Raw genomic sequence first — 23,422 nt, forward strand, 5'->3', positions numbered from 1 at the left:
AGGGAGGCTCGAGTCTGGGATTAGCTCATTAAGACGGACATCTTTGATCCAAGATATAATTACCATTTCCACAGCAACTTGATCATATCCTGGCCTCTTCAGACACACACGAGCGCACAAATACACACACACACACACACGCACAGTACGCGTCTTAAAGCCCTAGAGAGCACAGGGCCCAACAGAGATGTGAAGTGTAGATGTGCAGCAACAGCTAAACGTCGTGTCAGGTTTCTGGGGGCTCGTGCTAAATTTAACCCTGTGATCCTGCAGCAGGCAGAGGGGTTTAAATGCCAGCCTACAGTTGCTCCACACCAGTTGTTCTCCACACGTCTTCCACTCATCACAAACTCAGGCCGGGGACGAAGACAGGCACACGCACGTACACTCTGACACACACGGTCCAGGCGCAGGACCGAACACCACATACAGTTCCAAGGGGAGCAGGAATCTTTGTCCCCCTTCAGACCACAGCGCTGTCCAGTATGGAGCTTTTTGAGACCAACCCTTACTTCTTCCCTGACCAGCGCTTCTACGAGGGAGGGGACAGCTACTTCCCCTCTCGTCTGCCTGGGGGGTACGACCAATCCACCTACCAGGATAGGAACTCCATGATGGGCTTGTGTGGGAATCTGTCTGGGGGTGTTGGAGGTGGGTTGACAGCAGCAGAGGACAAAGCCTCTCCGTCCAGCATGTCACCTCACTCCGAGCCCCACTGCCCGGGTCAGTGCCTGCCCTGGGCCTGTAAGCTGTGCAAAAGAAAGACGGTTACCATGGACCGCCGGAGAGCGGCCACAATGAGGGAGAAGAGGCGTCTGAAGAAGGTGAACGAGGCCTTCGAAGCTCTGAAGAGGAGCACCCTGATGAACCCAAACCAGAGGCTGCCCAAGGTTGAGATCTTGCGGAGTGCCATCCAGTATATCGAAAGGCTGCAGGCCCTGGTGTCGTCCCTCAACCAGCAGGACACTGAGACGGGACAGCAGGGACTGCACTACCGACCCAGCCCGGCCCAACCCAGAGTGAGTAGGACAGAGGAGGGATGATTAGAAGCAGAAGGTCACATATTCATGACTGAGACGACAGCCAAAAGAACAAACAAGGAAAAAACATAAAGAGGTAGAAGATGTTTTTGACAAAGATTAAATGAAAGTAAAGGAAGAGATAGACGACAAGGCAAAATTTGGAAAATTTGTCAAAAGGTCAAATGTTCTTGACAATGTGTGACTTTGATGAACTGATACACACTGAAGCATGCTTCACAATTGTCAGTGTGGCTAAGTTTTAAGGTTTGGGGGGGGGGGGAATGGCTGGTGTGGAACGAACAGATACACTTTCTGTTATTGTCTCGCAGTTATTTAAAGAGGTTTTTCAGATTATAATCCAGTGTTCAGTTGTCGTGTGTCAGACTACCAGAAGCTTTCGCTTATTTGAAGGTTCAAAGAGACAATGATGACAAACTGACACGACAGGTGCCAAAATATATCAATCCGACAACGATTAACCGGCTGTTTGCGGATTGAAGAGTCTTGCTTCTCTGGTTTAGATGCTGTTAATCATGTTCATTTGCCTCTGGGGACTGTTACAGGATGCATTAGTGGTGGTGGTGTGTGTGTGTGTGTGTGTGTGCCGTGACTGACAGCAACTTCTGCGTGTGCATCTCCATGGTAACAGGTGTCGTCAAGCGAGCCCAGTTCAGGCAGCACCTGCTGCAGTAGCCCAGAGTGGAGCAGCACTCCAGAGCAGTGCACACAGAGCTACAGCAGCGAGGGTGAGTACACTTCACACACTGTCTCATTAGACAGCACACGCAGATCTGTGCACCCCTCACTCACTCAATGTGTGACTTGGTCTCTTCTTCAGATCTCCTGAGTGCCGCCGACTCTCCCGAGCAGGGGAACATGCGCGCCCTGACCTCCATCGTGGACAGCATCACTGCTGCAGGCGGACCTGTGGCCTTTCCTGTGGACATTTCCAAATAGGGCCTCCAAACAGCGGACCCATAGGTGCACAGAGAGCCACAGACTAAAAAACCCGAAAATGACAATTGACAAAGCAGGCTGATAACCGGTCCAATTTAATTTATTTTTCAGCTCTATTGATCTGAGTGTCTTGTGCTAAAATTTTTTAAATAGTATTTGAATTGAAACTCTGCTGATCAATGGGTCTGCTAGCCAAACTGAATTACTCCTGTTCACAATGAGGCCTTATTCCCTTTATTTCCTGCCTTATCCTCGGTCCAGACCTGTCTGTCAGAGCCACTGGAGCTTCGTCTAACTAGAGATTCAAGGACTTTACTGCATGAACCCAACACTTAGTTACTAGAGTGGATCTCTGTTAGGCTTGCCTTCGGTCTGATTGAGACACAGAGGAAGGATGAAGCCTGGTTTTCTTCTTACTTAATTTAAGTTTTCCTCTTTTCGAAACCTTTCCCTGATCCCTCGATCTTTGTGTGTGTTCATTTGTGGGGCCAATATGTACCATGGCAGTTTTGACCAAGATCTGCTTAATTTAAACTGGTTATGAATGCTAGTGATGTAAATACGTTCCCTTTTTCTACAGAGTGGTTTTGCCATTTTATTTTTTATTTTTTGCTAACTTATTTTTGACTTTTATAACTAAGATTGTTGTGTATTTGTAGATGTTCTGAAAAGTGATATTTTCTGTCCAAATCTTTCAATAAAGACCATTTTCAATACATTGTCATTGCCCTTAATGAGATACTTTGACTGCGATGACATAAAAAAGGAACACAACACACAAAATCTTTAAAAAACAGCTTTACTTATGTCTATATAGTGTCATAAATACTGTTCACTTTTTTTAAATAGCCAAATAATAAAATCTTGATTTGTCAGCATTGTTTCACACCTGGAATAAAGACACAGTACTCATAGCTGCCACATAGCACATTACACCTTTTAGACACCTTGGAAAAACTCTAAAATAAAAAAACACCCATCCAGCACTTCACTGGTTCATATGCTGTGTTCTCATTGGATGAGGAGTTGGTCAGCCAAGAGTACTGACTGCTCACTGGCACGTCTCCATGGCAAATAAATAGGAGGTGACGGGACGGGATTAGAAGAGTCCATCACATTGAGCAGTTTTCGTGTTTATCATTGGCTGATGTTGAGCAGCAGTTTACAGTTTGATTTGAGAGAAAGTAAGGATTCAACAGAGAGGAGCTACAGTGTTCACACTACCCGTCCACAGAGAAAAGTCATGGTCACACGGCTGGGGTCGGCCTTTCACACACAGATTCTCCACACGTCTTGAGCAGAGATACTCATTTGCTCCCACACACACACACACACACACACACACTCTTCATATTAAAGGATTCTCTCTATTCTAGGCTACATAGTGTCATACTGAAGGCGAGAGAGGCGAAAGGAGGAGAGGTAACAGCTACATAGTGTCAAAAGATGAGGAGGAGGAGGAGGGAAAAGGAAAGAACAGGAGAAGAGGCGAAGAGAGAAGTCTGAAATTGGACCCATGAACCTGTGAAGAGTCCTTGTAGAAACACACCCCTTCCTTAGTGAGACCCTCCCACTAACAAGTCACACACTTACGGCGTACAGCAAAAGACACACAAAGGTCCGACACAGAGAGAAAGAGAAAGAGAGAGAAAGAGAGAGAACAGTCACTATCGAATACAGGGCATTGGGTTTCATACAGCAATGATATTATATTATTTTCCATATATATTTCCAATATATATATGTAGATATATATATATATATATAATATTTCTATAAAAAACATAAGTCATCCATTTTATGTACAGAGACGATAAATGAGTAATACCTTGCATAACCGGTAGAGGGGCAATGTGCAGTGGGATCTGCCATTTATACAAGTATTCATCATTCCCAAATCCAAATCAACAACGTCTCACCCTCCCTATGAATCTTTTTCTTTTACACCGACCGACTTTTGTGTTGCAGAGGTCCTGATGACACTGGAAGATTGGTTTGGACTTGGCCATGTTGACAGATTAGAACCAGACAAGAACCCACAGCTGAGACCAGGGGGAGCAGGAGCACAACACCACAACAACAAGGCTACTGGGAGCACTGGGGGTAAACTGGGAGAGACAGGGATGAGTCTCCTTTACAGCAGCGAGCGCAGCCAATGAGCACTCTCAAAGAGTTCAAAAGATCAGAGTTGGCCTCTGTATTGCACGTGTCCGAAGGAGAGGTGAGAGGTGAACGTTGGGAGGTGAGGCCGGGCAACAAAAAGGGGGGGGGAGACCCCTCCCCAGTGGCACCCGGGACTCCCTCTCCAGATTTGGCATATCACTCTCAAAAGGCCGCAAGCATGTGTCCGTATAGGTAATGAGAATGCACTGGAAGAGAGAACAAATGGTGAGGAATGTTAGAAGGGAGGTAGGGGAAAGACATGTACAATACAAGCAGATGGTAGAACAAATAAATATCTTCAAATTAAACCACTCTGCACCTCTTGACTTATAGCGGATTTAATAAACCAAAAACTAGGGCTGAGCAATAATTCAGTATTATCGTAGATAGACTTTTAGCAGAACTATATCCTGTACAATCGTATCATTATCATTGTACACAATGCTGCTGTGTAAATGAATGAGTCCAAGAAGAAGAGAATAGAATACACACTGTTTACTGGCTAAAGGGCTTTAATCTGCCAGACATACACCGGTACAGTAGCCTGGTAGTACCACAGTCCTACCTCATGCCACACAGCTGGGCAATGCTGGTTCAAGGTCAGTCCAGCAGTTTCAGCTAGGGATTTGTTAGCTTACCTGTTAGCATTTGCGCTCCCGTTAGTAAGCAGAGAGAGAAGTTAGCATGAATAGGTCCGCACGGCCGAGGGATCGAGTCTCGGGGTCGCAGGGGGAGGAGCTTGAGCGGAAGTGACACAGACGGGTTTCGGCGCAGCAGGACAGAGAAGACACAACATGCAGTTAGTCAGACACCATGAGCAGAGAGCAGCGCGTAGAAACACACAGAAAAGCACACAGGCCAGAGGGGTTTGGTTAGTGTTGCGTCACACCTTCAGGCTGAAGCTGTTTCTTGGGCATCAAATTCACAGAGGGTGGCATGGACATGGAGGGCATGCGGAAGCCAGCAGGCAGCGTTTCCATGGAGCCCGCCATCATGCCGAGCCCCACCCCTCCCTCGCGTGCCCGAAACCTCTTGCGCCACGACGGAGAGCGTCGAAAAGACTTGTCATCCCCACTCTGCAGGGACAGGGAGGTGAAGAGCAAGGGTCAGACGATCTACCCCTTTCCCAACATGTATTTGATCAGAGCAGCAGCTTGAGTGGTCACCTCCTCTAGTTGACGGTCGGTCCCCAGGGCTAATATGTTGTTGAACTCCCTCTCCAGAACCTGTCGGGCCTGCAAAAAAACACACGCACACAACTTCTGTGAGCAGGTGTGAACAGAAATGAACAAGAGCTGATGGCAAAATGTCAACGAGAGCTCTTAAAATACGTCGAATAAACTTGGCATTATTTTGTTCACCTGTTAATATGAAGCTGTGGCGCATGTAATCTGTTCTGAAGCCTGCGACTGGGAAATACTTTCAAGTGAAACAACAGAGGCCTTCTGATCAGAGAACGACTGACACAGAATCTGAGGCAGAAGTAAATGTTGGCAGCATGTGGCCTGCAGTAGAAAGAAATGCTGACTGCACACAAACTGCAGAGTCACAAAAAAGTAAATCAACCAGTCTCATAAAACAACTGTGACTGTTGGGAAGATGGACTGTTGGCAGAAAGGCTAAAAGGCCTGTCATGAGTTTACAGCGCTGGGAACGAAAGTGTTGAATGTGTCGAATATTTTCATATAAAATAACATGCTGTCGTACAAATCTCTGGTTTGTATTTATTTCATAATTCCTTAAGTCTGCCCACAAAATGGACCAAACTTCTCTTGAAAATCTGATCATGCAACACTGGATATCTTTCTGCTATTCACATCAGTTCAATCCTTGCATGCTGAGTGCAAACAGTTGTGTTTTCCTCTTTAACCACCTGTGTGTTCTGCATAGGGATCTGCAGGATGAGCGCGAGGCTGCTGTAGTCGAAGGTCTCGTCCAGAGAGATGAGCGCTCCGTGGATGCCGCTCTCCAGCAGGTTGCCGCTATACTCCCTTAAACCAATGGACAGGACCCAGTGGATCACCTGCTCATTGGTCCACACCAACACATCTAACGTAAAAAATGTAAAAAAGAGTGGCGCAGGCTCAAGGTACTGTAGCATTGTGTTATATAGAGTGCCGGCACACGCCGTTACTAGCAAATAACAGCAACTTGATTTAGAGTAAGAGAGAGAGAGAGAGATAAAGAGATAATGTGCATGTCCACATGGTGTCAACTCGCTGGCACACTCCCTTTGTTCATTTTAAGCACAGCTGTTTGACAGCTTTCCAAGTTGGAACAGGCGGTGTGTGTGCGTGTGTGCGTAAACAGGGCAGGACTCTGATTTGACATGACAGCTGAGTCAAGTTCATGTGCAGAACTCGAGGTCAAAAGGGCGAGGGGGCTGGCTAGATCTAAGTGTGTGTGTGTGTGTGTGTGTGTGTTTGGGACCACTCTTGGTATGTGGAGCCTTGGATCATAAGATTGTAGGCTTGCTTCAGCTGGCGTTCTGACAGTCCAATGGGGCAGCTGTTTCAACGCTCAGGCCAAATCAGGCAAAACCACTGGTACTCTGGCCTGATGAGACTGAGGATGTGTGCTTTCTTGTTAGTGTTTGAACGTGTGTGTGTTGTTGTTGTTTTGTCACTGTGTGTGTATCAGGGTGTGTATAAAGTGTACCTTTCATCTCGTGCTGGCTGTCCTCTCTCCGGCGCTCCAGATCTTTCCTGTCATAATTGAGTCTCTTCAAGGACATAATCCCATACTGCAGACTAGCCCTGGTACACACACACGCACACACACATAGAAATATACACACACACACACATACCATCATGACAGAACAAACAAGCTCACACACAAACACAGAAAAGCACATAATCATCAGGCTTCATCATCTCCACTGCTATGTGTCCAGTTATCTGATGAACGGGGAGGCTGATCAAACAGCAGCTGAGCTGATTGCGCTACAGCTACAGACCTATGGAAGCTGTCCACCATCTTGAGGTGGCTCCTCAGGTCCTTCTTGGTCAGGTGGTCCAGCATGCGTGCGTCCACCAGACACTCCATGAAGTATGAGCGGTACTGAGGCAGGCCCAGGCTGGGCAGCCACTCGTTCCCTATCCACTCGTGATTCATATCGCCATACGCCAGAGTCTACATGGAGAGTTGTACATAATGTTAGTAATTTGTGCAACAGAGAGAGAGAGAGAGAGAGAGAGAGAGAGAGGGGAATGATATGCTGTATGTGTACATAGAAAATCTGCCATTTTGTATCACTAAATGAAAATTGTTTTAAAATGATCCTCAGATTGCTTACATGTATATTGAGTAACACAAGTGTTCAGATACACCTGTGCTCTCAGTGCTAAGATAAGCCAAAATATGCACTGTGAAAAACATTTAAAAAAAAGTTAATTTTGTTCATTCAAGAGCTGACACATGTTCCTGGGGATTTATATTTTAAGATGAACCAGTACTGCTGTAGATCATAACTTAAAATGCCTTCCACACCACAACAGGTGTTTTCAGTCATTCTCTCTTTTTAGCCGAATTATGCTGGGAATTATAAGAAGCTCCAATCGGCCTTTTTCACAGGCGCCACCTTACCATGTCAGAATAGGAAAAATACAGGTGTGATCAATGACGTTATTGATGGCTGAATTCCATTTTGCTGTTTCGGTTTCAGGGTCAAAATGTCTGCTGTAAAAACGTCCTATTAAAGTGACGAGGGCATTCATTATCTGCCAATCGAGTACGGACCGTACACACTCCTGAAAAGCGCTCTAGTCAGGCAGTGTGGCTGGACCGTGACTACGTTGGTTCTTCAACACAAATGAAACAAAATGCTGAGATATTGGAGGATGGCATGTGTCGCAGGTAAATGCAAACAAAATAGTCAATCATGATGTATCTTGATTTAACGCTCAGCTCACCAAAATGAGTGAAGAGCATGGGCTCGGAGTGTGCAGACAGATGTTTACTTAGTTAGTTCATTTATTCAAAATACAACAATTTGACCATACAGATACGGAACTGGTTAAATCGCACACTAAATCATTCTATCAAAAAAAGATTAAAATCATAAGTAATATTGTGACTGGAAAAAGGTTGTAACTACCCTTAGTTCTGAACAAAGCATGACCTTAATTCTACCCAAAACAACAATATACACAATAAAATAAAGAACCACAACATCATAAATTAGAAGCAAATAATCAAAACACAAAACAGACAATACTTGTCAGTTCTTTCTTTAATTTTGGTCCAAATAAAGTATAATAAAGAAACACAGATATAATCAAGACGCAGCATCATAAATCACAGATGTAAGCAGATCAGCGGGCTCACCTGTGCCCAGCTGCCCTCCTCATTGTCCTGAGTGGCAGCATGGCAGAGACAATATACAAGGTCAGAGAGAAAGGGCACAACTACAGGCACACATACGGCACATTCAGAAACACACACACACACACACACACACACACACACACACACACACACACACACACACACACACACACTCTTCTCATATCACATATCTCATATAATCTCGAACACTTATATCATTGACCGAACTTTCACAGGTTAAAACAGTTCAATCCAAACACATACAAATACCAGCACGAGCACAAAAATGCGTTAGTGTGTGATGCATTTGAAGGGGTCTTCCGGGAGATGACATATGTGTGACACGGTGGGGACAGTGTGGGTGTTGGGTGGGGGGGTGGATGGGGAGGGTAGCACCCAGATGGTACTGACCGCTTTAGTGGAGGAAGCCAGGTTCTCCATCTCTTCATGAGTCACCCACACATTTCCGGAGGACTGCGCAGAGGACGAAAACACACCCGAACACACACACACACATGCACACAGACACGCATACACGCCCAAAAACGCAGCCGAGAATGCACTCGTGCATTTTTTTCCACACACGCCGACCCCCGTGCACACACAGCCAATCACACACAGACACGCAGAGACAAACATTGTGTTGAGTGATGCCCAGGGAGGGAGTGTATTTCAGGCAGGTAGCTTGTTGCTATATGTGGCTCTATTTGTGTGCCGGTTTCCCACAGAGCCCCATGCAATTGATGGCAGTGGAAAAAGACAAGTCAACCCAGTACTGTGGTCTGAACAGAGGAACAAAAAAAGTCAAAGAGTGAGGACTCATCACCCCAGGGTGCAGAGTGAAGGTTAAGTCTAACAGTGGAGGATTTGAGTGTTTATGTGTCGGGTAATGTGTTCATATTCACATCCTGGATCATATATTTGCTGTTCATGTATGCACATGTGCGATCATGGAGGTGTATTTGTTGCGTTGTGTTACCGTTCTGGAGGTAAGTGGTGCAGACGGGCTGGTGAGGGACACCATCTCCTGGATGGCCAAGCGGAGTTTGAGTCGGTGCAGAGGGTTGCTGATGCCAATCTCCCTCTGAATCTCTGTGTCGGACAGAGCTGACATGATGGCTCCGCTCTTCACGTTTGCCCGACAGGCTGCCACGTACCACGCTGGCATACCCACCCACAGCTGGTGAGAGTCATCAAGATATTCAACGTCACCATCATTGAAAGGTCAAATAGAAGGGGAGGAGACTGCAGACCAGGCTGTAATCGTCTCTCTAGTGTTTGATATTACTGCATTTAACATTGCTTTAGATGTAGTAGCAGCCTGACATGAAGATCTCTAGCTATAGGGAGGTTTTCTGAAATGAATTCATGGTTGGTTGATATATAAGTAAACTAGGGTAGTACCTCGAGCCACGAGACAACAGTTGGGCCGTCCCAATGGGCAAATGGCAGGCCTCTTTTCCTGGCGTCTTCCAAAAGCTCGTGTCTGACAAGCAAATTAAAAGTGGACAGAGAAAGACAGAGGGAAGTGAGGATTATCAGAGAAAAGGCGTAGTTACCAAATTCAAACAACAGGAACGAGAGATAAAACACAAATTTAGACACAGAAAGTATGCTTTTACTTTTTCTTCATCCTGCGGTCCCTCTCAGCCTCTGTGCCCAGTTTTCCCAGAGTCATAGTGTCACCAATGCCCATTTCAAAGTCTGGAAAACAGCAAAGCAGTGTTGATTTCTATCTCTGTAAATCTCACACAATCTCACACTGTCTTTATCAGTGTTAGAACTGATATGTAGACTGCAGTGTACCTGCTAATGCCGGTAGAGGCTGCCCATCTCTGCCTACAGTCTGCTCCAATCGACCCTTCTCCTTCTTCCCAAACAATCTGCCAATAGATGACTTGATGCCTTTCTTCTGCTTGCTGCAAACAGCAAATTATGTTCAGCTAAAATCTTTAAACTCATGATCTCATTGTTGTCAACTACGAATAAGCAAGGTAAACAATTGTTTTTATCTGTTTGAAGCAAAGAGAAAGATTCAGATCCAATTCCAGGCGCAACACTCTTCAGAACTTGTTGGTGGAAAGTTGAAGTGGACTCGTAAAACAATCTGACACATAAGTCTGAACTGATGCTAATTTATCATACTGTGCTACCTCTGTGTGTGTGTGTGTGTGTGTGTGTGTGTGTGTTTACCCTCGGCCGTCCTCTAGACTGCCTGTGAACTGCGCGAAATTGGTTTCTAGCCGTAAACTGCGGGGGGACGAGGGAGGCGATGTTTCACACTTGATAGTAGCTTTGTCCACTTCCACAGGAGACTAGAAGAGTCACAAAAGTTACTCAGCTCAGTCACGAAAGCCGCAGCCGTGAAAAAAAACAGATTTAGCTGTGTTTGCAAACTCACTGCTACTTTCCTGCGATGTTTCCTCAAGTCGCTTGGCTATCAAATAAAACAACAAACACGTTACATTTACAGCTTTTTACAATGAGCATTCTGCTGGTCAAAATATGGAGCGTGTGCGCTCTCTGACCAGAGTCATGATGCCTAGATGGTGGCTGGCGTTGCGTGAGTGGTGCTTAGGTGTGGAGTGGCCACTGGTGGGTGGGGAAGTGGATGATGCCAGAGACTGGGCAGTGGCGGAGGTGGGCAGCGCGCGGGGTCGAAGCGTCACGTTGAGTCCGTCCATGCTGCCGCTGTTCACGCGAGACTCGATCTCGTCAGAGCGGAGGTCTGCTGACTCTCTCTCCACCTGGATCATCCTGCACAGACACGTGCAAACATGCATCGTGATTTTGGAGCACAGAACATCCCATCAATCAATGATTAACACACACTTTATATTTCTCTCATTAAGAATAAAACACTTATATGGAGTTAACTTTGTTTGAAGTTCTCATTTGTTCTACTAATCTGATGTATTTCTATTTCTTATTTATTCAATGAACCGAGTAAATAATAATTTATTCACTATTTACAATTGCATCAATAATTAAATAATGCAAGGATCTTGGCAAAAAGTGCATTATTAAAAAAAAGTTTGTGGTACAGACATTTTTAAAAATGTATTTCTTCAAGGGGGTCTGGCTCCTCTGCAGCATAATCACTATCTGTTTTGCATCTCCTCCCCAGGAGCATATTCTGAGGCATCACAAGAGAAGCTTGTTTACTGTAAACTGCATTAAACAGTGTCCTCTTCCAGCGGGAAACAACTGAAGAAGGAAGAGTCTTATCTACATGTCATCATCTTTCGATCTAATGCCGCTATCAGATGTGCTGCATCCTGTCTGGCCACAGGTCTTCGTGCATTGCATGAACAAGATGAAACAGCAGCACCTTTATGTTGCTGTTGTATCTTTAAAACGTCCCTTTTCTTGTAATTATTGGTTGTATTATCTTGAACACTTTGTTCTCCTTTTATCTGTATCCGGTTTCTCGCTGCTGCACTGACCAAGTTTCCCTATTGGGATCATGAAAGTGTCATGTGTTGTAATCTAATGTGCCTGTGCCTTGTCACCTTATCTCTTCATTGATAGCGTCGAGCTGCTCCTGCAGCATGAGAGCGAGAGTCTGAGCGTCAGATTGGCCGCTGGGGGAAAGCAGGGTCGAGCTCACGTCATCATCCAGGTCTGACTCGGCCTCGATGTCGCTGCCGAGGAGGTGGCTGACGCTTCCACGCAGAGACGGGTAGTCCTGTTCAAACACAGCGTACACCTGGACACAACAAACACACCTGAGCTTTAACATCGGTAGACGCAGCAAACGTGTCAAATTCAACATACATTGATCATGAATACATGTACTATATGGATTCATTCTGATTACATGTAAAAATAATACCATATGACACAGTATGTGGCCAGTTAAGAGAAGAAATGAATGAACAGGGGACTTACATCAGACAGGATGTCCATGGCAGCAGGTGAAAAAGAGACAGAGAGACAGAGAGGTTAGTAGAGAATGGCAAGTTAGGCAGCCAAGCACTGACACTGGTTAGCAAAGCAGACATGAACTTGGATACCAGCACTGGTCAGGAGCTGTATGTGGTTCGAGGAATAGTTGACACATGATGTTGTGATCTGTAAGTTGGCCGTCCGGCTCAGTGTTTGTGTGTGTGAGGAAGTGTGAGGTCCTTCTGGCCTGATAAAGTCATCATTAACACCTTGTTCGGGTCGTCTCGTAGCGACATTCTTCCCTTATGCGCCCGCCTGATCACAGTTGTGCTGTAGTGGCCATCTTGGCCCTCCACCACAGAGAAGCGAAGGTCACTGGCGCTGCCCAGGTGCGACCTGAGAGACACGCATCACAGTTTTCCCATCAATAATGCATATAGCACTATGTTAGAGGGTGTGTATATGAGAGAGAATGTGTGGAGGAGGTGTACAGTATGTCTTGTGTTTACCGAGGGTGAGTTCCATCTCCAAACGCCCCACTGCGACGTTTCAAGTGGTCGATCTCATTTCTCAACTTCTCAATCTCTCCAATTAGCCGTTCCTGAGGGAGAGAGGGGCATTATGTGCAATGCATTCAGATTGCTTTGTCAAGTGAAAGTAGCAACACTGTTCCTTAAGACGAGAGTGAAAGTCCCGCATTCAAAATTTGACATGGGGCGATATGGGGCATATAAGTTGGAAGTGAGGAGACGATTGTAGTTTTCAGTGATTAGGTGATCGATTAGAGTCTCACTGACCCTGGTGTGGTGGAATTCTTCAAGCTGTTTCTGGCAGTTCTCGAGGTCCTGAATGAGGGAGTTCTGGACAAAAGAAATCACGAAACCGTGTCAAAACAAATCTGTGTGTCCAAGTATAACCTGTGCTATACTGTTTATTCATTTGTTCTCTGAGGCAATAACAACAGCGGTATGAGCTGCTGCTTAGATGAATGCATGTGTACATGAATGCATGTGTACAGGCCTTGCCTTGTCCTCCAGGGCAGCCATGCGTTCCTTCAAATGGAGCTGCAGTCTTTCATTGGACTCAGTGAGCAGACGATCCACGGTGTCTGACAAGCGCTTGTTGTGCTCCTCATTCATTTTCTCTCTCTGACGAGCCTGATGAGCGGAGAGAGAGAACCAGACGGGTGGGAATGACATCATCACATTTTCTCTTTTGACACAGACTCCATTTGGGTGTATTCATGCGGCTAATCAAGCCTCTCTGTGTGGATTAAAGGATGAAGTGTGTATTGAGCCCAAGATCACCAGATGGCCAACAATGGATCTCACGGCCAGATTTAATTACAGTCATTTACAGGACGACGACAAGGGGGTAAACGCCTTCTCTTAAATGGAAAGTGCAGTGCTTAAATATGTATTTTACGGTAATTTCAAGAAAGTGAATTGACACAGACACACATAAACACCAATGTGCTTCCTCAGAGAGCTCTTTCAACTAAATATAGTCATGAGATCGCACAGCGAGAGAGAGGAATTAGCCTTGCGTGAATTATTCAGAGTCTAAAGATAGCAGCCAATCAGGATCGTGTTGCAGCAAGATATGTGGATTTTGTTTCAAATTCATGCAACAATGCACCGGGGAAATGGAGGGCTCCTCATATGTGCGTCTGTCCTGTGCGTTTGTGTTTGTATGTGTATGCATGAGGGAGCACAGAGCCATGAGTCAAGGTGTCCAACTAATGTGAAGCATCAGCACACACACACACACACACACGTACACACACGCACACACACGCACACACACAACAAAGTGAGAGGTCAGAGAAACCCTGCAGGGCTGGTGCACACACACACACACATATGCTCACACACCCTTCCTAGCTCTTGGTTCTTCTCCTCCAGTTGTGACTCCAGCTGTCTGAGCCGCTCCTCCACATTGCCATGGCGCTCCTCAGCCTGCAGGGGGAGACACTCGCATGTAAGTACAACCGCCTGTGTAACAGTGTTCACTGTCTATCTGCTTCTGTGTTTTCTATCTGTCAATAACTGATCCTTGCTGTATTGCATCAGGACCCGTTGCTGTGTTTTCTATAGCTCTGTGTGTGTGTGTGTGTGTGTGTTACCTTGGAAAGTGCCGCTACTCTCTGTGCCAGTTCAGCTTCCACCTCTGGAAGTGTCTCAGCCTTCCTCATGGTCTGAGCCAACCTCTGCTCTGCCATCTCCAGCATCTCCTGCAGCTGGCGCACCTTCTCCTCGCTCTGACAAACACACACATAAACACACACAAGTGCAAAGAAAGAAGAGGGACATTGAGGGCGATGTAATGAGTGAGGTGTAATCAGTGTAGTGTGCAACCAGCGAGTAGCAAGGGCACTGCAAATAGTCACAAATGTGTTTCTGGTATTCCCCATGTGGAGCTGAACTCAGATTGACCCTGAACTACACCTGAACCTTGATGATCTTCTTATTACACGCTCACACACTGACAATAACATTCTTCAATACCTTACACACATTGTCACACTATCACAGCTTGATGTACTTTTATTGTAGATGACATGGTAGAGGCATTAAATATTAAAATGTTGCAAGAGAGAGCACATTAGCCTGAATCCATAACTCACCTTGCATCAAGATACATTTGTTTTGGTGTCACTTAACAACACGGTAGGATTGTAATGCATCCAAGGAAGCCTAAACATTGCAGAATAATTACACGGCACATTCATGAATATTGATTTAGTCCTGATGTCAGGCTGAATTAACCGTGTTTAAATTCCAGTCAGGAACCCTCTATGACTAGTCTATGACTCGTGTTGTTGTGTTACCTGTCGGTGCAGCGAGTCCTTAGTGGCCAGTTCATTCTCCAGTTTGTCGTTGAGGTCGTGGATGTGTGTGGTCTCCCGCTGAGCAGCCAGGTAGCGTTTCTCTAACGTTGTTATCCTCTCCTCCATATCCTCTCTCTGTGGGTGCAGAGACACGGTAACAACAACAACAACAACAGGGGAATCATGAGAAACAGGTCTTCAGCTACGTGCAACAGCAATAACCAGTGAACTTTATCACTTCATGGATACATTATCAGTATAAATCTTCATAGTATATTGCATATAGGCAGTTAGCATACAAGACAATTATGTGCTTTACTGTTTTGTAATGAAAATAAATGACACAAATGCTAAAGCTAGGTGGCTATAGCAAGAGGACTGTGTGGTTACTGCACTTATCACCTGTATTATAGCCTGTACGAACTGATAATACTGGTAAGTAGTGACATAGTTGTTTTGCTTTCATCTTTATGCTTTTATCAAGCATACACTCCATTTACAACAGACAGCTTTAGGAAACCCCTTTTCAAATGTTTTGCTTCAACAATAATCGAGTATGTCGCTGGTAGTTGCTGGTAGTTGGTGAGTAAAATGCAATAACTCAATGGAAAATAGTGGATGTTCAGCCATCTGCTATCATTTTCTCTGTACACGGTTTCTCTGTAGGAGTGAGAAATCTCAATAGCATGGAAAACAAACCTGCATTTTTTAAAATGAATGATATAGTATTGTATTAATATAGAACCACGTTTTTTTAAATATAAAACAGCAGAATTAAAAATTCAATTGGCTTTTTGCCTAAAAAGATCCAGCTTTTTGTAACCTGCTGTTCTCAGTGCTCGCTCCCAGAACAAAACACATGTTTCCTTTGCTCTCACCTCTCTCTGTTCCCGCTGTTGTTTGATTGACAGTTCCTCGCTGCGGCTCAGTTCTCGGCGTGTATTTGCGAGCTCTGCCTCGAGGTCGGCCATGCGGCCGCTGAGAGTGGCAGAGTGGTCACGGCTCTGGGCCAGCTCCTTATTGGTCCGATCCAGCAGCTCCTGAAGCTCGGACACCCGGCTGCCATCATCGTGGCCATCTATGGAGCCGTTGGGCAGTCTCTGTAAGGTGGACACACAACATTAATGGCAATATACGCACATTCTCCCATGAAATGTATTTTAGGACTGAGACACACAAGTGTGCACACTATGGGCAGAGGGTATAGAGAGTCGTTGCAGAACTGATAAAGTTGTATGACCTAGATATAAAAGTGTTGGGTGTTATGCATAGGAGGGTGGGCTGTGGTAGATTAGGCTGCCATGTTGTTGTTTTGATGTTGTTTCTCTTCACAGCTCAAAGTGCAGTTAATTCCAGGGCCTTAATTAAATGAGCCTTTGGGGACGCATATTCAGACAGGCAACACAGTGGGCAGTGAAAGTTAGTAGGACCCCCTCCACCCATGTTCCAATGTTGCCTGCTCATGAGTATAGAAACATACCCAGAAAGGGAGGGAGGGGGCTAAAGGGTCTGAGGCTGTGTAATAAAACAGCCCTGGTGATTTATGCAATTGTGCATGATTCCAGTGCAGCCATATCAACTCATTAGATTTACTCCCAGGGGTTTTGGAAATAGCATTGCACAGCCCCATGTGACTGACAGACATCAGGTACGACGTGGCCCTACGATGATTGTCTTGGTTAGGGTTCCTGCTGAAAAAGTACATGTGGTCATGATCATTTTATGGCATTTTCAATTCAATTATCCTCTTATTGCAGCATCCGGGGGCAGTAAATGTCTGCAGGGCAGCGTGTGTCGTGGATAAATGTCCTAACAGAGTTCACACTCCTAACGCTCGTACTAAAGCCAATTCTCTTCATTCTCTTTTCTCCCTCACTCTCTGAGGCTATTCTCTAACACAGTCTTCTTCCTGCTCTCTTCCCTTTTTCTTGGCAAGTTATTGATTTTTTTTTCAAGTTTGATTATTCCTTTAATCAAACGACTGTATGTTGACATTTCATTTTGCCTTTTTTTTCTTCTTCCTGAAGCCAAATAAATGGGAGTGGCCTGGTTAAGTGGATCTTGTGCCGCTCCCCCAACGCTGCCGGCCGGTACAGAGGAAGGCAATTTCCATTCAGATACAAACAGGCTCTGCTGTTTAGGGAGGTTTGTTACTTCTTGTGGACGGAACGAGACACAGTTACAGTTACATAATGTGTGCTCAGTTCAGGGCTGGAAGCAAACCATGGAGGACAGGGCTCGATTAAAGAGCAAGAGTTTTATCAGAATAAACTAGAAAGGTAAAGGAGGATTCATGCTACATTTAGCTCCATTAACCTCACGTATGTGCGTGTGTGTGTGTGAGCGTACTATGTTAATGTACTGAAGAAAGATAGAAAGAAGATGCAAAGACAGTGATTGACAGCCAGACGGACGAATACTATAGGCGGACATAAGATAAAGCACAGAGCAAAAAAACAATCACACAGCCAGGAAGACCTTCCATGTAGGTTTGGATCCATCTGTTCGCTCCACTGAGTCACCATCCTTCCTTTGTCTCACCATGTTCAACTGCAGTGTAGATGAAAAAGAAAGAAAAACCCCCCCCCAATGAGCAAACCTTCTCTTTTCTGTTTCCTGAGTGAATCCAAGAACAAAACTTCCCAAAGGGAAGCCTGGCTTCCAGGCTGCCAGCATGCTTCAGACAACATGCCCGACCATATTTTACATAACTACAAAAATGAATTAGAGGAGGGAGGGGTCGCTTCAGTGCGGGTCTGCTCCTCTTATAAAAAAACTGTGTGATCAGTGCAACTTAACAAGCTTTGCTTTCACATCTTACATAACCCACTGGGATTCTGCTTGAACTGAGCCTGCTGTGAATATTTAACATCATTTTATCTTTAGAATGAAGTCTTTGATGACATATTTAAACAGAAGAGTACAGAAGGCGAGTTTGTGCAATGCACGTGTGTGTGTGTGTATGAAGTGTGACACTTGAAGCATATATCAGATCAGACTGAAGGCTTTACCAGATGTCTGCAAGGGACTGAACAGATGTTTCCCTTACCGATAACCACACACGCAAACACACTCACACACACACGTTCACAAGCATTCACACACCTCACCTCTTGTGTGTTAACTGCTAGCTGTCCCTCCAGGGTGGACACCCTCTCCAGAGCCACACGAAGCCTTTCACGTACCTGACAAAACACACAACGAACACACACATCAAGACAAAATCCAGAAAAACGAGGACACGCTGCACAATCCTGGATAATATTTAGATCTGTACATGGAGAGCGTCTCACAATTCATGTCTTAATTGACTTCGCTAGTATAGAACACAATATTGGTTTCTAGAAGTTCTCAAATGGTGCCATGGGCCCTTTACTCAACTGAAACCAAGACCGAAAAGCAGTTTTATAATTTTTCATTTCACATGTAAAAAAAAACCCACAGCAAAACTGATTTGATCAGAATTAATTCGTGAGGAGGACAGCAATTCTGTTGAAAACACTAGGAGCGACTAGTGGCGGGCATGACCAGACTGATGGAAATACCGACACCAAAAGAGGCAATTGTTTCCCCAGTATGATTCTGTTAGTGTGTGTGCGAGTGTGTGCGTGTGTGTCCACCTTTTCATCCAGAGCCTTGTGGTGTTCAAACAGCGACTTCAGGGCTTTGAGGACCTCCACCTCGCTGGAGACTCCAGATGGTGGGGGTGCCTGTCTCTTCACCACTGTCATCCTCAGACTGCGTTCGTGACGAGACACCAGACACTCCAGGTGCTCCAACAGCAGCTACAGCACACACACACACACACACATGAATTTATGCACGACCAAAGAGAATACTAATTTCAATCTTAGAAACATTGTTTGTTTTCATCAGCATCACCACACACACACACACACACACACACATACCCTGGTGTTGTTTCTTTCAGCTTTCAGCTCCGATATTTCCTCCTCTTTCTCCAGCAGCTGCTCCCGGCATATGTTCAGCTCCTTCGTCAGGGTGGCAAACTCCTACAAAGCACACACACGCAATAACCATACAGAGGTGAATGCTGTATTCGTGATCAATATTTTGTGAAGCTGAGCACATATGCAGCTATAATCTCAAGGTGCAAACACATGTGGATGACAGTTTTTTTGGTGGCACAAGCACACTCCTGGCACAGCGCAGCACAGGATGAGCCCACCGCTAGTTAGAGGAATACTTTAGCTGCAGGTGAAGTGAGGGCAGGCTTAAATAATGGGGAGTACAGTCTGGCTTCTGCTAAAAGAAAATATGCTGTCTGATGGACGCTGTCTGGGAAAACCTTTCTGTGCACCTGCGATAAGAGTTGGTGTGAGCGGGCGGAGATGACCGAAGTGGCACTGTGCTATCTGATCTGCATAAACAGGACCTCAGCTGTGCCCCTCTGCCCACCTCAGCACCTGCCTGAGTCATATTTCTTAAAAGTAACAGTACTTTTACTTGAGTACAATATTCTAGTTGGCCACTCTTTCCACATCTGAAAAAACAGAGCAGGCTTTGGACTTCAACTGGTGCTGAGACACGTCCACAATGTATTAAAAATGATCCAGCTGCAATAGGACAAGAACATACAAAATCCATTCCACTGAAAATAAAAAATAACCGTCTGTGTTATTCTTTCCCATTACCAACAAATGTGCAACACTGAATATGGAATGTCTCAACACATCATTTTATGGTCACTGAAAAAACATTATGAACGGCCCTGATCACACATTCCAGCATATTGTCCAAAAAGCAAATGCAATGGTGTGAAAACAGTGTCATCTTACTCCCTCTGACAATCAAAGCACATCCATAAAATCCAGTTCCCAGTGATGATAGAGGGACTTATCATTATTAAAGAGAGACAATAGATTATTCAAAATGAATTCTTAGCCGTGTTACAAAAGTACATTTCACTTGAGAGCCATTTGATTTATTGATATTCATTCTTCACGCTCCTCAGTTTTGACAGATGGCTTTGCACTTCACTGAAGCTTTTAAGCACTCCAGACGTCCTTTATCGCCACATTTGAAAAACTCGACCGTTGAGCGACTAGAATTTGGACCACAATGGTTTCTGGTTGGTTTGGATCCACTCAGTCGGTCAGACGTGGCATGTTTGAAGCAATTTTCAGTCCGGGATTCACTCATTTTGTACAAACGAATGGCACGTTTGCACGAAAGTGGAGACGCAACTCTGAGATACCGTTCACTCCTTTGTTAATATCACACTGCAGTAGCGTCATTCAGATCTTGCAACAAGATAACATCAAGTATGTACTGAATAGGATGAATACATAAAATAAGTTTTGAGACCTGATGGAGCAATGACACCCTTCCTTAGACACACATTTAAAGGTTTAGTTCACCACAACAATACAAGTCAGCATCTATACATCCCCAAGTCTGTTGAGTGTGCAGTTTGTTAACTTCATGCATCACAGCTGTCTCCCACACTGTTCGAGATAGAACCACAAACAACCACGTATTGCAAATTTGATGGACATTTTATGCTTTTTTGGAGCTGCAAAAAGATTGCTCCATTAACTTTAATCTTTCGGGAGAAGAAACTGCAGCACTAACCTGCTGTGTGTTTGACTATTACAGTATATCAACTTTAATAGCTCTTTACCTGGCCCTTTTTTCATTTTGGGGTGAACTATTCCTTTAAGGAGCATATATATATATAAAAAATATCTATATATATATTTATATATATATATATATATATTTATATATATATATATATATATATATATATATTAGGCGTGTAACGATACTAATGAATAATGAATAATGTAATGAATAAATATATTTTTAAATCAAGTACATTTCTCTGGCATTTATAGTTTTCTACTGTACCGAAACGTACCGAACCGTGGCTCCACTGTATCGTACCCAACCGAACTGTGAATTTTGTGAACCGTTACACCCAGTATATATATATATATTTATATATATATATATATATACCAATAAGAGAGTATCTATAGACTATACTGTACCTGACTGAATATCTGATATCTATCAACTGGATGTAATACACCACACCCGTCCACGACTGCAAGACAACATTTAATGCATTTGTAAAGAGTTTTATAAATCCTGACAGTGTCAGATGTCTGTAGCTGAAAATGATAAGCTTCACCTGCTCTGGTTTGGGATTATAACGTCTCCACATTCTTCCTCACTCAAATAAATCACAATCGCGTAAACTGATCCCCACACAAGTCTCTCCAGATCAGTGGAAGAGAATGGGTGAAATGTGAGTCCCAGCTTCTGCGAAAGAGCCAGTGACACACAGCTTCTGCTGGATTTTCAATATTTTCTGTGCTTTGATCACACAGAGATTTGGTGGCTGTTTGTTTACTAAAGTGTGTACATCTGTTAGTGCGCCAGTGTGTGTGTGTGAGTCAGTTTGTGTGTGAGTCAGTTTGTGTGTGTGCATGTTGTTTTAACATCTCCTGGTGCTTTGTTGGCATTTCTTGTCAGCTTGGCTTTTGTCCAAGCCAATACCAGGCTTATGCTCTCGCTCTTCTTGTCTCAAACACAGACACAGCTTTTAAAGTCCTGGTGCTCCCTGCAGGAATGGCACTGCATTCTTGGTCTTACGTTTCTCACTGATGACCCAAATGTGGCGCATGACTAAGATATTCTACTTTGAAGTTGGATGCATAAAGTGCTAGGCCTGGTTAACTTGCCATCAATACACCTGACGCCTGTCTGAGATCAAGAAGACCGGTCTAACCAGAACAGATGTGATTGGACGACACTTATAAGTTATGAAGAGTGTCTCTAAGCAGAACAAATTGATTAATATCCCAATTTTAGGGCAAGATATTGTATATCTTGTATGAGACACATTCCGGTCTTCAGTTTCACAGTGATAAACTGGTGATAATGGCCAATGAAGTTCTGGTCTCTCCGGTTGTCACTGGTCTACACCACCAAGCTGGGTGGGCCGATCCTAAAGTGGATGTTTTATGAATATTCACTCTCCTTGCCTTTAATCTGGGAAATAGGATGCACAGACTGATGCGCAGTTCAGAGTTTTTTATTACCCGCAACCGACCTGACCCACAAGCCTCCAACTTTATGCATTATATAGTAGCGCAGTTGTCAGGTCTGGGCAAGGACAGAGACAAGCGGACCTGAGTGTGGTGTGTGTGTGTGTGCTAGAGAGAAACAGAGAGGGGGGAAGAGAAGGTGGACTACTGCACGTAATGTTTCTGTAACATCGACCCCTGCATCACCACTGACTGGTAACTAAGTGACTAAGATGCGGAATGTAAAAAAAGGATCAGGAGCAAAACATCTGATCTGTTCAATGTCATCACACAAATGTGTCTCTTTAAATTCGCCCTGTGCTTTTAACATTCGCCCTATAAACTGACCTGTTGTGTTTTTACTTTAAATATATAAGATATATATAAAAAGAACATTACATTGTTGTGTGACAGCTGAACTGAGTTGATAATAATAATCTAAATAACAGAATTCCGATCTGCGACAAACGCTCGCATTCTTCCACACAAACTCTCGCAAAATGATCTGGATCTCTGCTGACCCCGAGCATCACGTAGCAGGCAAAAAAACAAGTCAGGAGAGGGACGAGAGAGGGAAGGAGCATCGGGAGGAAAAGGGGGAAAATGGGTCAGCGTGTTCATTCTACTTTCCCTTATTCCACAGGGGCGCACAAATAGACAGGAGCTCAGCCCAAATCCACCGACAGATGTTGGAGCTCACTGTCTCTTTCAATCATGGCAAAAAGTCTCAACCGCCACCTCTCGCACTCTCTGTTTCATCCCTTCATCCTTGTGCCTTTCAGGAGTTCTGTGCTTCTCCCCACAAACTGCTTGAATGCTAAAAAACACAAATGTGTGAAACATGCACTGACAAATAACCAAGAACAGATAAAGGTATAAATACATACCCCTTGTTAGGGGTATTATATAACAGAACAGACAAGTGTAACATATAAAGTATAACGCATCACTGTCTCGACAAAAAACTTCTCTTTAATTTCTTATGGAGGTCTGTCTACCGTTTTCCCACGGGCAGCTTCTACCTGCTTTCGCTTTTATTCTCTTTTCCACACGCACACGCACACGCACGCACACACACACACACACACACACACACACACACACACACACACACACACACACACACACACACACACACACACACACACACACACACACACACACACACACACACA

At 44.6% G+C, this 23,422-nt stretch overlaps 2 protein-coding genes across 2 annotated transcripts in view; one reads left to right on the top strand and one right to left on the bottom strand.

Moving 5' to 3' along the window:
• The first annotated feature begins 345 nt into the window (after positions 1 to 345).
• Positions 346 to 2,686, top strand: myog (myogenin). Its single transcript, XM_079265566.1, has 3 exons — positions 346 to 1,019; positions 1,672 to 1,768; positions 1,861 to 2,686. The coding sequence occupies exons 1-3, from the start codon at positions 486 to 488 to the stop codon at positions 1,977 to 1,979; spliced, it is 750 nt and encodes a 249-aa protein (XP_079121692.1). The 5' UTR covers positions 346 to 485; the 3' UTR covers positions 1,980 to 2,686.
• Positions 2,687 to 4,238: 1,552 nt separating this feature from the next.
• Positions 4,239 to 23,422, bottom strand: part of ppfia4 (PTPRF interacting protein alpha 4) — a 47,978-nt gene continuing 28,794 nt past the window's right edge. The window contains exons 3-31 of the mRNA XM_079265560.1: positions 19,101 to 19,202; positions 18,810 to 18,974; positions 18,300 to 18,374; positions 17,668 to 17,739; positions 16,068 to 16,289; positions 15,190 to 15,324; positions 14,485 to 14,619; positions 14,234 to 14,317; positions 13,385 to 13,516; positions 13,157 to 13,219; positions 12,869 to 12,960; positions 12,629 to 12,755; positions 11,984 to 12,180; positions 11,000 to 11,228; positions 10,873 to 10,908; positions 10,665 to 10,786; positions 10,278 to 10,390; positions 10,094 to 10,175; positions 9,876 to 9,957; positions 9,451 to 9,651; positions 8,883 to 8,945; positions 8,472 to 8,498; positions 7,102 to 7,277; positions 6,801 to 6,898; positions 6,016 to 6,191; positions 5,309 to 5,377; positions 5,032 to 5,218; positions 4,781 to 4,880; positions 4,239 to 4,348 (exon numbers count right to left, since the gene is read on the bottom strand). Of these exons, the coding sequence (XP_079121686.1) occupies positions 4,822 to 4,880; positions 5,032 to 5,218; positions 5,309 to 5,377; positions 6,016 to 6,191; positions 6,801 to 6,898; positions 7,102 to 7,277; positions 8,472 to 8,498; positions 8,883 to 8,945; positions 9,451 to 9,651; positions 9,876 to 9,957; positions 10,094 to 10,175; positions 10,278 to 10,390; positions 10,665 to 10,786; positions 10,873 to 10,908; positions 11,000 to 11,228; positions 11,984 to 12,180; positions 12,629 to 12,755; positions 12,869 to 12,960; positions 13,157 to 13,219; positions 13,385 to 13,516; positions 14,234 to 14,317; positions 14,485 to 14,619; positions 15,190 to 15,324; positions 16,068 to 16,289; positions 17,668 to 17,739; positions 18,300 to 18,374; positions 18,810 to 18,974; positions 19,101 to 19,202 (3,321 nt within the window). The 3' untranslated portion in view covers positions 4,239 to 4,348; positions 4,781 to 4,821. The remainder of the gene's footprint in view (positions 4,349 to 4,780; positions 4,881 to 5,031; positions 5,219 to 5,308; positions 5,378 to 6,015; positions 6,192 to 6,800; positions 6,899 to 7,101; positions 7,278 to 8,471; positions 8,499 to 8,882; positions 8,946 to 9,450; positions 9,652 to 9,875; positions 9,958 to 10,093; positions 10,176 to 10,277; positions 10,391 to 10,664; positions 10,787 to 10,872; positions 10,909 to 10,999; positions 11,229 to 11,983; positions 12,181 to 12,628; positions 12,756 to 12,868; positions 12,961 to 13,156; positions 13,220 to 13,384; positions 13,517 to 14,233; positions 14,318 to 14,484; positions 14,620 to 15,189; positions 15,325 to 16,067; positions 16,290 to 17,667; positions 17,740 to 18,299; positions 18,375 to 18,809; positions 18,975 to 19,100; positions 19,203 to 23,422) is intronic.

This window comes from Melanostigma gelatinosum (assembly GCF_949748355.1).
Source record: "Melanostigma gelatinosum genome assembly, chromosome: 3".
Taxonomy (NCBI): Eukaryota; Metazoa; Chordata; class Actinopteri; order Perciformes; family Zoarcidae; genus Melanostigma; species Melanostigma gelatinosum.

Excerpts from the sequence above, each read along its gene's own strand:
- myog (XM_079265566.1), top strand. The coding sequence starts at position 486 with ATGGAGCTTTTTGAGACCAACCCTTACTTCTTCCCTGACCAGCGCTTC. Across the intron at positions 1,020-1,671 it reads CCAGCCCGGCCCAACCCAGA|GTGTCGTCAAGCGAGCCCAG; the intron begins GTGAGTAGGACA and ends CCATGGTAACAG. Across the intron at positions 1,769-1,860 it reads ACAGAGCTACAGCAGCGAGG|ATCTCCTGAGTGCCGCCGAC; the intron begins GTGAGTACACTT and ends TCTCTTCTTCAG.